This window comes from Ictidomys tridecemlineatus, chromosome 7 (assembly GCF_052094955.1).
Source record: "Ictidomys tridecemlineatus isolate mIctTri1 chromosome 7, mIctTri1.hap1, whole genome shotgun sequence".
Taxonomy (NCBI): Eukaryota; Metazoa; Chordata; class Mammalia; order Rodentia; family Sciuridae; genus Ictidomys; species Ictidomys tridecemlineatus.
In genome coordinates, this window is record NC_135483.1 from 73,962,693 (window position 1) to 73,976,195 (window position 13,503).

Here is a 13,503-nt window from a genome sequence, read left to right on the forward strand (position 1 = left end):
TAAAACTTCAATATTAATGTCAAAACAAGTAGGAACTACTTTTTGTTCTGACAGGAAATTTGAGGAGATTTGTCCCAACAGTAACTTAAAAATAAGATTTACTCAATTCCCGACTCTTAGGAACTCTTAATAGTTAATAAAAACACGTTTTCTTTGTCCTTTGGCTTTTTTATTTGCAACTTTTTTGGCATTTATCATCTCTTCTTTCTTATATCACATGTAAATGTAACTTTTTAATCGCCTAACACTGGAAGTATAAGATGTGCTGTCAAAATGTTTAGAAAAAGCAGGCACAGGAAAAAAAAAAAAAATACCTCTTCTCTGATGGTTTCCTGTACTTTGTCACACTCTCCTTTGAAAGTATTGTGCACAACAAGATTGGTGAATTAAGTAATTTGTTGACTGTGATATAACTCACTAAACACAGCATTTCAGAATAGTAGATGCAGAATTAAAGAATTCTGCACTTTCCCTGAAATTTTCTAATGTGAATTAACCAACCAGAGTTGAGGTTTCAATATCAAAATTGATGTCAATCCTCTTGCTTGTTTAACATTTTACATACTCTTATTCACTCATCATAACAGAAGTTTTCAGCTAAAATAAGCTGCCAAAGAATTCAGGCTCCCTTCAGAAGGGGACTATAACCAAGGTATGGCCCATAGGAGGTAAACAGAAGTTTTGTGTGGCAACCTCTGGGTACCTACCTTCCTTAGGAAGCTGGCTTGCTCCTGTTGGTTCTTATTTGGATCATGAGAGTTTAGGAGGGAGAAGCCCCAGGCTCTGACACTTCCTACAGCAGAACCAGCAACCAGTCCCCAACTGGGTGGCCACCTTGTGAGAAAAAAACAAAACTACCTCATTCACACACTGTGATTTGGAGCTCTTAAAAATGTAGCCAAAACTAACCAACTTGAAGTCACTTGGAGTCTCTGAAAGATAAAAACTTGTTTTTAAATTTTTACCCAACCTTTGGAATTTCTAGGATTTTATGTTACCACAGAATAAGGTCTTCATGATTCTTATTTCCAGGGTATAAGGAATGGTTTGGTATCAAGCCAAATTGCATAATCCTGGATAAAAACTGAAGTATACTCCCAATAAATTATTTTATAAAGTTTCTACCTCAATGCATGAGGTAGAAAAATTAACAACAGAACACTACATGATTTAGCCTTTTAATTTTTCATTTTAAGAAAATAACCAGGGCTGGGATGTGGCTCAAGCAGTAGCACGCTCGCCTGGCATGCGTGCCGCCGGGGTTCGATCCTCAATACCACATACAAACAAAGATGTTGTGTCTGCCAAAAACTAAAAAATAAATATTCTCTCTCTCTCTCTCTTAAAAAAAAAAAAAGAAAGAAAGAAAGAAAATAACCAGCCAAGAATCATTTTATTTCTATTATGGAAGAATTATGAATTACTTAAGATCAATTTTTAATTGCTCAAGGGTAAATTAAGCTTTTATAAGATTTAGATACAATATATCTTTGAAAAGCTAATTTAGCTTACTAACTCTTAAATTAAACTGAGTTTAAGTCCTGCACTATGGCATGAGCCTGTACTCCCATCAGCTCAGGAGGCCAAGGCAGGACTTCTTAAGCCCAGGAGTTCAAAAGCTTATTCAATATAGCAAGACTCCACCTCAAAAACAAACAAAAAACAACAAAAGAAAAATGAGTTTAACTTTCCCATTACCATTTTTATTGTGTACATAATCACTGAACAAGTTTTCCAAAGTTTTTTGAAATAACTAAAGGACAAAGGTCTTCAATGTCTCACATAAATAGAATTATGTCTGTTAGAATATTTCTTTAAGACAGAATACTAATGGTTAATCATTATTGTCTAATCTCATCAGTGCTAGGAATTCTTGTTTCTCTAATCTCCCATATTGCCAGAAAATATATTACTTAGGAGTCATTCACTAGGTTTGCCATGGTGGTGCATGCCTGTAATCCCAGAAGCTCTGGAGGCTGAGACAAGAGGATTACAAATTCTGAGGCCAGCCTCAGCAATTTAGCAAGGTCCTAAGCAACTTAACAAAACCCTGTCTCAAACTAAAAAATAGAAAGGGGCTGGGATGTGGCTCAGTGGTTAAGTGCCCTGAGTTCAATCCTAGGTACCAAAAAAAAAAAAAGTCAATCATCAGCCTAAGCTCACCTTCCTGATCACCTTCCTGATCTTGCCTCTGAGTAGCAGAGCTCTGAGGCTACTGATTAAAAGGAGCTCATTTTATCAGCTCATTAGCACCTGCTTCAATCTTAGTTGAGCAGGCCTACTAATCAACCTCTTTCCACTTGTGTTTAATTCTGACATGAAACAATAACAAGGCAGAAAAGAAAAGATCATAAAAAGATGGACTAGAAATATTTTTAAATATTTATAATTGTCCTTCAATCAACCAGCAGAGTCTGAATCTTTGACACACAATCTACACGGTCAATTCCTATGTGCAGTCCTTATTTTCTGCAGTGTTATTTTAATTTTAGATGAAAATGAAAAAGAGATATGACTACCCTAACAACTAACAGCTGAGGAATTATACATTCATGAAATGCAAATGATTATATACAATGATTGGAGAAATCCATATGCTTCAGTCCCTTTTCTGGTACTCTGTTACAACTCTGCTTTGCTGGAAGGGAATTCATGAGCTATAATACTTGAGGAGATTCTCATCTGTAGGTTTTAGAATTTTCTTATCTGCCATATTCACCACCCATCCTGGAGCAAGACCAAAGAAGATCTGCCTTGGATCCTTTCGAGTACTGAGCATTTTAAAGAGTTCATCTTTAGTGATATCGGGTAGAACATAGCCATACTTCTTGGCAAGTTCCAGTCTTGCTTCAGGAAATTTGGCAGGATCCGCCAGGTAACCTCGGTTCTTTGCATCAGTATAATATGGCACCAGTGCTTCAGGGGGCAGCATTCGTTTTGGAATGGGTTGTCCACGCAGAAAGAATGGAACAGGTTTGCACAGAATATCTAAAAATGTTTTAAATTAAAAAAGAAATACAAATTATTGGCTCTATACTGTTACAAATTTTCTTATAATTACTAATTTTCAATTACTGAGATGAAAACCTAATTCCAAGAACTTTTTTATTAAGTAGGCTTATACTGAGTAAGCAAATGCAAATAATTCATTTTAAATAGTTTATATCTTGAAAGCCAAAGTCACTTCTGGGCAACAAATGATTAGGGAATGTCTAAACACAGGTAACATTTATTTAAGCTCTATGTTTAAAAACACAAAAATAAATTTTTATGACATTGTCTACATGTATTAGACCAGATAGAGTTCTGCTAACCACACCATTAATAGGAAATCCTAAAACAGAAAACCAAGGTTCCAAACTACAAGTCAAACAGCTTTGAAAGCATTTAATATCTTCATATCGGGATCTTACTAGTTTAAAAAATTAGAAATATTCATTAAGATTTCTGGAAAACCAATGTTATTAAAATTAATTCTTTTAACTACAGAATAGGCAAAGAAATCTCTTGTGAAACCAACCAACAGAGGATTGCTACACAATCTCAGTTTTGTTTTTAAACGTCCTCTGACTCTGAGGGGTAAGAAAAGGCAATACATAGACATGAAATATCACTGATGCCACAGCCTTTTGATAGTTTACAAAACAATTACACAAATACACAATTAGTTGTAAAAAAACAATAATGTCCTACTCATCACGCTTCAGTAATGCAACCTTAACCTTAGCAGGAAACAAAACAAATCACATAAATCAAAACAAGCTCAATAAAGAACTTACCAAGATAGTACACATCACAGGGCAGTGACAAAGTTTCCCTGATTTAATCCGTTCATACATACAAAGTTCTTATTATACAATAAGGTATCTGTGGATCCTCACCCACCACACAATAAGCTCCAGAAGGGATTTCTGACTCGTGAACTGTCATCTCTCCATCATATGGAATAGTGTCCAGCAAATACTAGACATTGACTAAATATTAGCTGAATGTAAGAATCTGACAGGTGCCTTGTACATCGCATTATCTAGCAGTATCCCAGCATAGGGCAAGTGAGAAATGGTCATTAGGAGAAGGTCTCTAGACAGGCCACTCAGAAGAACTAGAAGATGACTATCAAGGGTCAAGACCAAGAGTGATAAAAGCAGAGGCACCAAAAGCTAATTTATGCTCTGGACAAAAAATTCTACATACTGCACTTATACCAGAGGATAATTAAATATCTGATATTCTCACCAAGAAATTACCTGTAGAAACTGAACAGGCCTTCACAGAAGAAATATAAATGGTCAAGAAATATATGAAAAAAATCTTCAACATCTCTAGCAACTTAAAACTATACAATAAATTAAATTTAAAACTATACTACAAATTAAAACTACATTTTAATTTAAAAGATTCCATCTCACTCTAATCAGAATGGCAATATCAAGAATATGAGTAACATTCTGGCAAGGATATGGGGAAAAAGGTGCACTCATCCATTGCTGGTGAGACTGCAAATTGGTGCTATCACTCTGGAAAGCAGTATGGAGATTCCTCAGAAAACTTGGTGGAATGGACCCACCATTGACCCAGTTATTCCACTTTTCGGTACATAACCAAAAGACTTAAAATCAGCACACTACAGTAACACAGCCACATCAATGTTTATAGCAGCTCAACTCACAATAGTTAAACTATGGAAGCAACCTAGGTGCCCTTTAACAGATGAATGGATAAATTATACATACACAATGGAATACTACTGAGCCATAAAAAAAAAGAATGACTTTATGACTTTTGCCAGTAAATGGATGATTCTGGAGATTATCATGCTAAGTGAAATAAGCCAATGCCAAAAAGCCAAAGGCCAAATATTCTCTTTGCTATGCAGATGCTAACGCACAACAAGGGGGCAGGGATAAAGAGTAGAAGTGCAGTGGATTAGACAATGGGGAATGAAGGGAAGGTAGAGGGGATAGGAATAGGGAAGACAGTAGAATAAATTGGACATACACCACCAGTGAAACTACACATCATGTACAACCACAAGAATGGGATCCTAATTAGAAGTTATACTTCATATATATATCCAAAATATATTCTACTGTCATGTACATCAAAAAAGAACAAATAAAACAAAACAGAGTGTGGCAGGTTTTTAGTTTTTTTTTTTTTTTTTTTTTTTGGTGGTGGTGCTGGGAATTGAACCCAGGGTTTGGTGTATGCAAGGCAAGCACTCTATCAACTGAGCTATATCCCCAGCCCCAATTGTGGCAACTCTTAAAAAATAAAAATAAATTACCTTTGGAATATATTTAAGAAAGAAGTTCACAAAATACTTTATATAAGCTATCCTCACTTTTAAAACTTTTTTTTTTCTGGTAAGGAGTGAATAAAGACACAGTATATGGGAATAACCTTGTTTCTCTGAGGAGAAAAAAGTTTGCATCAGTCCACAGTCACCAAATAAACTGTATGCACCCATACCCCAAATTTACTTTAGGTCTAAAACATGACTGGATAAAGCCATTAAAAGTTCTAATAAGGGGCTAGGGTTGTAGCTCAGTGGTAGAGCACTTGCCTTGCATGCATGAGGCACTGGGTTCGATCCTCAGCACCACATAAAAATAAATAAAGGTATGTGTCCATCTACAACTAAAAAAATTAAAAAAAAAAAAAAAGAAAGTTCCAGTAAGTGGGCTAAGTAGAGTGGAAGGCACTGGGTTTGATCCTCAGCCCCACGAAAAAATAAAATAAAATAAAGGTATGTATCCATTTACAACAAAGAAAATATTTTTTTAAAAAAAGTTCCAATAAATTAGGAAAACGTGCTTATGGCTGCCTAATCATACAAAAATGCAAAATAAATCAGGCATTATTCATCATGATCAAAGTCTTCTCATTAAAAGAACAGGCATCAGCCAGGTGTAGTGATCCACTCAAGTAATCTCAGAGGTAGCAAACATTCAAAAAATGAAGAATTTATTCTAAACTTTAAAAAATTTGGCTCAACATGATGGTGCATGCCATAATCCCAATAGTTCAGGAGGATGAAGCAAGAAGATTGCAAATTCAAAGCCAAAGCAAGCAACTTAGTGAGGCCCCATCTCAAAATCAAATATAAAAAGGGCTGGGGATGTGACTCAGTGGTAAAGCTCCCCTACATTCAATCTGAGTACAAAAAAATAAATAAACGTTTGACTAAATCAACTCTGTTCGATCACAAAGAGAAAGAACTCTTACTTTTAAAATATCCCTTTTAAAAAGGGAAGAAAAATGTGTATTTATTTTCCATAATTGAAAAAGTACAATTAAGTCAGTTATTCAGAAAAAATTACTAGTAAATGTTAAACGTGTGACTTCATTGCTTAGTTAATGAAAGGCTCCCAAGACAACTGCAGAGTAGCCTGGAAAGGCCAAGCCCAAGAGTCTCAAGGATGACGATGACTCCCTAGACTCCAGCAAATGGCATCAGATGGCATCTGTCTGGTGAGCAAACACCACTGTCATACTCTGTGGTGACAATGACTGAAAAATATTATGACATCAAAAAACCTTCCAAAAATATTTGTGATTAATGTAAAGAAAAATATTCATTTTCATATTCAAGGAAGCTCACTTTAAAAAATGAGTGATGAGGGACTGAAATGAGAGCAAATTATTTTACATGCTTGAGTATTTTACATGAGTGTGTCAAATAACCTCACTATTATAAATAAATATAATACACTAATAAAAATATTTTTAAAAAATGCGTGACAGACCAAGTTGAGGCTCATCTACAATAGGAAGAAAATGAGAATTATGATTTATATTTTTATAAACTTTCAATTATGAGGAAAATGAAATGGTAACTAATTGTTTTAAATTCTCCATACAAAGAATATGAATATTTCCTTTTCTACTTTATACATCAATTTTAAAAGAATTTTCTTATAATTGAGCCATTTGGTCATAAAATGTTTAACTCCCATTTTAATGTAAAACCATTAAAGAATACTTTGTAAAAGCATTTAGTCATCAAGCTGTGTTTGGTTTTCATCTCTTCAATTTAAATTGAACTGAATGAAAATCTCATTCAAGGAAGAGAGGGAAATAAAATTATAGCTGGGTGTGGTGGCACACACCTGTAATCCCAGGAATTTGGGAGCCTGAGGCAGGAGGATCACAAGTTCAAGGCCAATCTAGGCAAAAAAGTGAGACCCAGTCTCAAAAGAAAATATAAAAAGGGCTAGGGATGTGCTTCAGTGGTAAAGTATCCTTGGGTTCAATCCTCAGTACCAAGAAAAAAAAAAAAGAAAAAAACATCTGCTGATTTGTAACGGCTACCGAGAACACACACAACTCGGGGAAAGGATATAACTGTACATGTGCACGTGTGTGTGCACGTGCACATGCATGTTCCTGCGAGTATGGGTACATATATGCATGCATATGCTTTTGGGTAGGCCTACATACACATGTGTGCATGTATGTACTTATGCATGTGCACGTGCTCTTTTATTTAGTATAGTCAGGAATGATCTCCCTAGTACATGAAGAAATGATCTCTCCTTCATGGCCCAGAGCCATGAAGATTCTAGGTGGAGGGAGTAATATCTGGGAAGCACCCAGAAGTATCTAGGAGGAGGGAACAGCTAAAGAAGAAGCCTGAAAGTGAAGGGGCTTGGCATGAGAAGGCAGGCCAGGGCAGGTGGCCAGTGATGGAACTAAGCAAATAGAGGGAATAGTGGGAGTGAGGCAGAAGGTGGTCCAGATCACACCCAGCCTCAAAGGAGCAGCAGGGATGCCACTGGAGCCTTTGTGGTAGCTCATGTTTTAAATGAAATCCTGTGCCAGGTTCTACCACAGGCAGGACAGACACAGAGAGATCAGGTCAAGTATCCTAGTCATGCAGGCAACAGGATAGTGGTTTGGACCACATGGGCCACATGTAGCTGGATTGTGAACACAGTATGAAGAACAAATACATAGGGTTTATTTGGATGTAAAGAAAGAGTTCAGAGGACTCCAAATGTGGAATAGGAAACCAGAAAGATGGAACTGTCACTTACACAAGGGAAAATGCAAAAATAGCATGAGGTAAAAGAGAAAAGAGACATTCTCCACATGTTAGGTTTGAGATCCTTCCTGAATTTTCAAGGAAAGACTCCAGTCATAGCCTGGGTTCAGAGGACAGACTGAGAAGCTGTATCGTCTTTGGTCTGTCAGCTGCATGCTTTATTCTTGTATCATGATAATCCACGTGCTAGATATGGATCAAATTAACAACAGTTGCCATTCACTCAGTTATTAATAAAGAAGAAAATGACTACAAGAACAAGCTTACCCAGACTTCTTGGATCATAGAAGGCTGTAGTAACTACACCACCATTTTTTTCAATTGCAGCGATAGCTAGTTCTGAAGCCAACTGTACTTCGATATTGATTTTTGCCCTAAAGGTGTCAGCACCCTGCCATAATCAAAACAAAGTCTGTTAATAAATAGCTTGAATAAAAATAATTAAGGCATGTTTCCTTTTTATTTATTTTGTATTTGTGTGTATACTGAGGAGGGAACCCAGAGGACTCTACCATTGAGATATACCCCCAGCCCTTTTTAATTTATTTTTTAATTTTTGTTTAGTTATAAGTGTACCTTTATTTCATTTATTTATTTATTTATTTATTTATATGCGATGCTGAGAACTGAACCCAGTGCCTCACACATGCTAGGCAAGCACTCTACTACTGAGCTGACTCCAGCCCTTCAATTTATTTTTGAGGCAGGATCTTGTTAAGTTGCTAAGGCTGGCCTCAAACTTGAAATCCTCTTGCCTCAGCCTCCTGAGTTGCTGGGATTACAGGTGATCACTACATGCCCAGCTCAAGCTTTCTTTTAAATTGTACTCTCCTCTGTAAAGTACCTGTAATTTAGTAATAATTTCTATTTAAATATATATCAAATTTTTTTTTACATTTTATTTAGGCCACCCTGTTTTACCAATTTTAAACCCCTGTAAGTAGAAATGGATATGTTTTCAGTTTATGTATTTATTAGATACTAACTGCAAGTATTTCATTAATAGTAGATAAATAGTAGATGAATTAATCTTCATAGCAACTATATGGCAGGGTATTGCTATACCAACTTCACAGATAGGGATACTGAAGCATAGAGAGTTTGAGTAAATGGCCCATGATCAGAAAGCTAGGATTCTAATCCAAGAACCTAGTCACAGCATTTGAGGTAATTTTTGTTGTTTTGGTTTTTCTTTTTGTGAAGCTAGGGATGGAACCAAGGGCATTGTACTTGCTAGCCAAGCACTCAACCACTGACCTACATTCCCAGCAGATTCTGTTCTTTTTTTTTTTTTTTTTCAGATTCTGTTCTTAACTACAACATTTTGCTGCATTATAAAAACTAATCTTCCTTAGCCCTAAATAATCAAGAGGCCAAGAGGAAGTGAAAGTTTCCACAAGGGAGTTGGAACAGTGAGAAGAACAAAATATCTGGCAACACCTGAATTTTAGAGGGGGTCAGCCCTCATTTTAGGAAAAGGTAAAAAACAAAAATTCATTTGTACTCACTAGACTTTGTTATAATCTCTAAACTGAAAACAAAAAATGTATTTTTATTTACTTCCAAATAAAAGATGGCAACATTGCCACTCTTTTGTAGGAAAAGAAATTTTTTGCTATTTTGGTGTGGTTAAAACAAACTGGCCTCCAATTTGGTTTCTTTGAGTAAAAAATCTTCATGTATTTCAAAAACATTCCATCAAATCTAAAATGTAATTCTCATATTTTTACCTTTAGTATTGGTATGAATTTTTATAATCAATGGCCCCTTGGATTCATAAAACAGGGCCCTGATATATTATTTGTGATTTTTAATTACTGCTCCATAGATTGTTTAATCATCTCCCTATTCTTGGACACTGATGTCAGTTCCAGCATTCTCAGGATAATAAATAGCATTTTTAGGAAGAGCTTTATATCTTGTTTCTTTTATTACCCACTATGTACTTGTATATGTAAAATCCAGAAAATGTAAAGAATTTACAAAGCTATAAAAAATGTATGATTACATTTACTCAACCACAGCCCTAGGGTAAAGTTTTCAGGAAAATTTTTGCTAGTTTAATAGACATAGACCTGAAGTTATTGGGATGTGCAATTTAAGACCTGATGAGCTCATGGATTTTCCCATATGTTAAGATATATGTCTGTTTCCTTATACACCCAGAGTAAAATACTGAGGCTTAATCATGTATTTGGTATGCTCTTTTCAAATTATCTTATCTGAAAAGTTTAATCAGGAGACTGCTTTTTCAAACATATACTAAAGATTTTTCCATAAACATATGCTTCCCCCTAGTGGACACTAAGTTATCTACTCACCTACACAGAAGAAATAGTAGTTAATTAACCTATAAAAATTTATGTTTATGAATTCCTGGCCAATTCCTATAAACAAAACTTATTTAGTGCAATTAGAATGGGATTTGATTTATTCCATAACTCTCACCTATAAATATTCACTGAGTGACTATCATAAATGACTATTGAAAATAACAGCAATCAAATTATCTGCCCCCAGGGGAGTTTATATTCTAGTAAGGAAGACAATGACATAAATTCATAAATAATAAATACCAGATGTTAATATATATTCAAAGAAAATGCTTTGGGCAGGGTAAGGGAGAAAGTGTGACTGCAAGAGTAAGGCAAGTACTCTATAAAAAGCTGTCAAAAAACACCATCCTGACATGTTTACCTTTAAGCAGGGAACCAAAGGTAGTGAGGGAACAAGCTGTAGATGTACAGAAGATGTACAATCCAGGTCCAAAAATATCAAATAGAAAATTCCCGAAATAAAAACAATTCATCCTAAGTTTTAAACTGTGCACTGAGTAGAGTGCTAACATCTAATACCATCCCATCCCATTCTAGTATATACTACCAACTCATTAGTCTCTTACAGTACCACAGTGCTTATATTCAAGTACATATTTTTACTTACTAATGACTCCAAAGCATAAGTCTAGTGATGATCGAATTTTGTACAAGCCAAAGAGAAGCCATAAAGTACTTCATCTTGGGCTTAACAAGAAAAAAATTGTATGCTGAGATTGCTGCTAACAGCTACAGTGAATTATTAATGTTAATCTCTCCTGTCTCTAATTGATAAATTAATCTTCATCACAGATATGTATATAAAGGCAAAAACATAGTTTCAGGCCTCCACCAATGGAGCTAGTGGGAAAGGAGCCCTATTATATGGGGAATTAAAAAATTCCTTCTATTTAACAAAAAGAGGTCTAATTTAAACTTACCTCCTCAACCAGCTGGACACCATAGTCCCTTTTAAGAGGCTGGATAGTTACACCTCTCCCATTGACAAGCTGGGTTAAGTCAATAGGTTGAGTAGGATCAACTCGACCCAAATCAATAAGATACTGCAGTCTCTTGAGACTCAAAGGCTGATACTGGCGTCTGAAGCTATGAAACAACAATGTAACAGTTGGAAAATACAAATTAATTTTTCCAAAATTTTTAGAAATCAATTCAAAGCTTTGTCCTCTGTTTTCTTCCATCAGTTTTGAAGGTCTAACAAAATAAAACCCTCCCGAGTATAACACAAGCATGTAGTGTTGCTGAATTTGCAGTAATGAAATAAAACTTCCTTATACCACTAAAAATAATTTGCCTCTCTAAAGCATTTACTTCACCTATGACACAAATTAACAAAATTAACCCACTATCTGAATTACATAGTAATAGAATATAAAGAAATAATTGCAGTTATCATTTACTAGGTAACTACAGTGGGCTAGATATTATGTGTTTATGTGTGTGTGTATTCGAATACCATACATATACATATACATATATAATATTGAAAATGCCTGTTTTTTTATACATGAGAGCCAAATTTTCTACCTCTAGGTCTCTCCTAAAAGAAAAGAAAAAAAGAGTTTAGCATTTTCAGATGTGTATACATACGTGTGCGTGTGTGCGTGTGCGTGTGTGTGTGTGTGTGTGTGTGTGTGTAAATCACAATAGAGAAGCACAGACATTACCATCTTCATTTTGCAGTACCATGTTTGAGCTTTTTTCCACTACTAATCCAGGCCTAAGTCTCATTACAAAAGTGATTTGAGGACTAACAGCAAAAGGGGTTTTTTTCTAACAGTATCTCCAAAATGAACTTAATGTTTCTACTAAATTACTGTTTAGGTAATTTTCAGTGTAGATTAGGGGTTTGTACTTTGAGAAACTGCACAATCTTACCTATGTCCTTCATTAAATCCATATTTTGGGATTCGGATATAAAATGGAGTCTGGCCTCCCTCGAAGCCCAGCCGTGGCCGGGTTCCTCTCTGCCTTTCTCCTTTATGGCCTCTCCCACATTTTCTACCTCTTCTCCGACCTCTTGGTCGCCTCGCCTATAAAGAAAACAGTTGAGTTTTAAGATCTTCAGATACATTTCTAAAACCTGTATTTCGCTTCTTTGCTCTGTGTATGTGGTTAGGTCATTCACTCACCCAACCAACCAGTATTAGCTGACACTATGTTCCAACCACTGTTCTAGCTACTCAAACATACATATAGTCTATTGGCATCTGTGCCTCTGAGGATGTAATTAATTTTTGTAACCAAAATACAGTTGTGGAGAGCTGCAAGGGTGGGATGGGACTAGGGTTCTGTAACAGCCCAAAACTGGAGGGGGGGCGGGAAATCCCTAGAATTAAACATCCACAAAAAGCTTAAGTTATAATCAAGAAAATGTTTTCATTTTAAACGTAACTGTACGTATGTAACTGTTGCCAATATACACTGTTTTATTTAAATACTTAATTTATTTTAAAAAATATTTTTCCTTAATTTACTTGCTGTCACTTCGCGTAAGCAATAAATTGAGTGTTACAATGACCGAACGTCGACCACAGCTTTTTTAGCTGTATTCGGTGAGCTGCAGAAGAGATAAATGACAAACCAATTCACGTCTTTCCGATGCCGAAAAAATACACTTTCTAGGAGAGCACTTCATTTTAAATCCAAATTTGAATTACGATCATCTCGTAGTGCTTGGTTTGCTCCTCTAATATGCTTTTAAATAAAGACCTCTTTATGAATGCAGAGCAGGCGGAAACACTTTCCTCGGTGCAGTGAAGGGATACCAGGGGTCCGGCAAGCCTACGTCCACCCCGACACCCCCAGGAAAGGCACTTCTCGGGCTTGATGTGCAGAGAAAGGCCGCTGCCATTGCCCGGGCCCCCAGCGCTCTCCCGCACCACCACCAGTCCTTTACCGGTTTCCTGGAGCCGGGATTGGGCTTTAAATTGGCCAGGCTCACACGCGGCAGGGCCCGGAGCAGGTCTAGGGACCTGGCCCCACCGGCCTGCGCTGGACCAGCCATGACCGCGAGTCCGGGAGCTTCCAAGGGCGCCCTGAGCCGCCTCCAAGGCCACGTGGTCTCGGCACAGTGCTCTACGGCCGCGGCCCCGCCCCTGTCGTGCTGCTGTCGCGCGT

General features: G+C 36.5%; 1 protein-coding gene across 2 annotated transcripts; it reads right to left on the bottom strand.

The window, feature by feature from the left end:
- Positions 1-1,681: 1,681 nt before the first annotated feature.
- Mrpl15 (mitochondrial ribosomal protein L15) lies at positions 1,682-13,463 on the bottom strand. 2 transcript variants are annotated; one of them, XM_005322914.5, is made up of 5 exons: positions 13,283-13,461; positions 12,262-12,416; positions 11,304-11,469; positions 8,315-8,438; positions 1,682-2,988 (listed from the first exon to the last, which is right to left on the bottom strand). In XM_005322914.5, the coding sequence occupies exons 1-5, from the start codon at positions 13,388-13,390 to the stop codon at positions 2,651-2,653; spliced, it is 891 nt and encodes a 296-aa protein (XP_005322971.1). In that variant the 5' UTR covers positions 13,391-13,461; the 3' UTR covers positions 1,682-2,650. The 2 variants fall into 2 exon arrangements, with proteins under 2 accessions (XP_005322971.1, XP_077873292.1); XM_078017166.1 differs by lacking the exon at positions 8,315-8,438 and having other exon boundaries at positions 13,283-13,463.
- Positions 13,464-13,503: the final 40 nt, after the last annotated feature.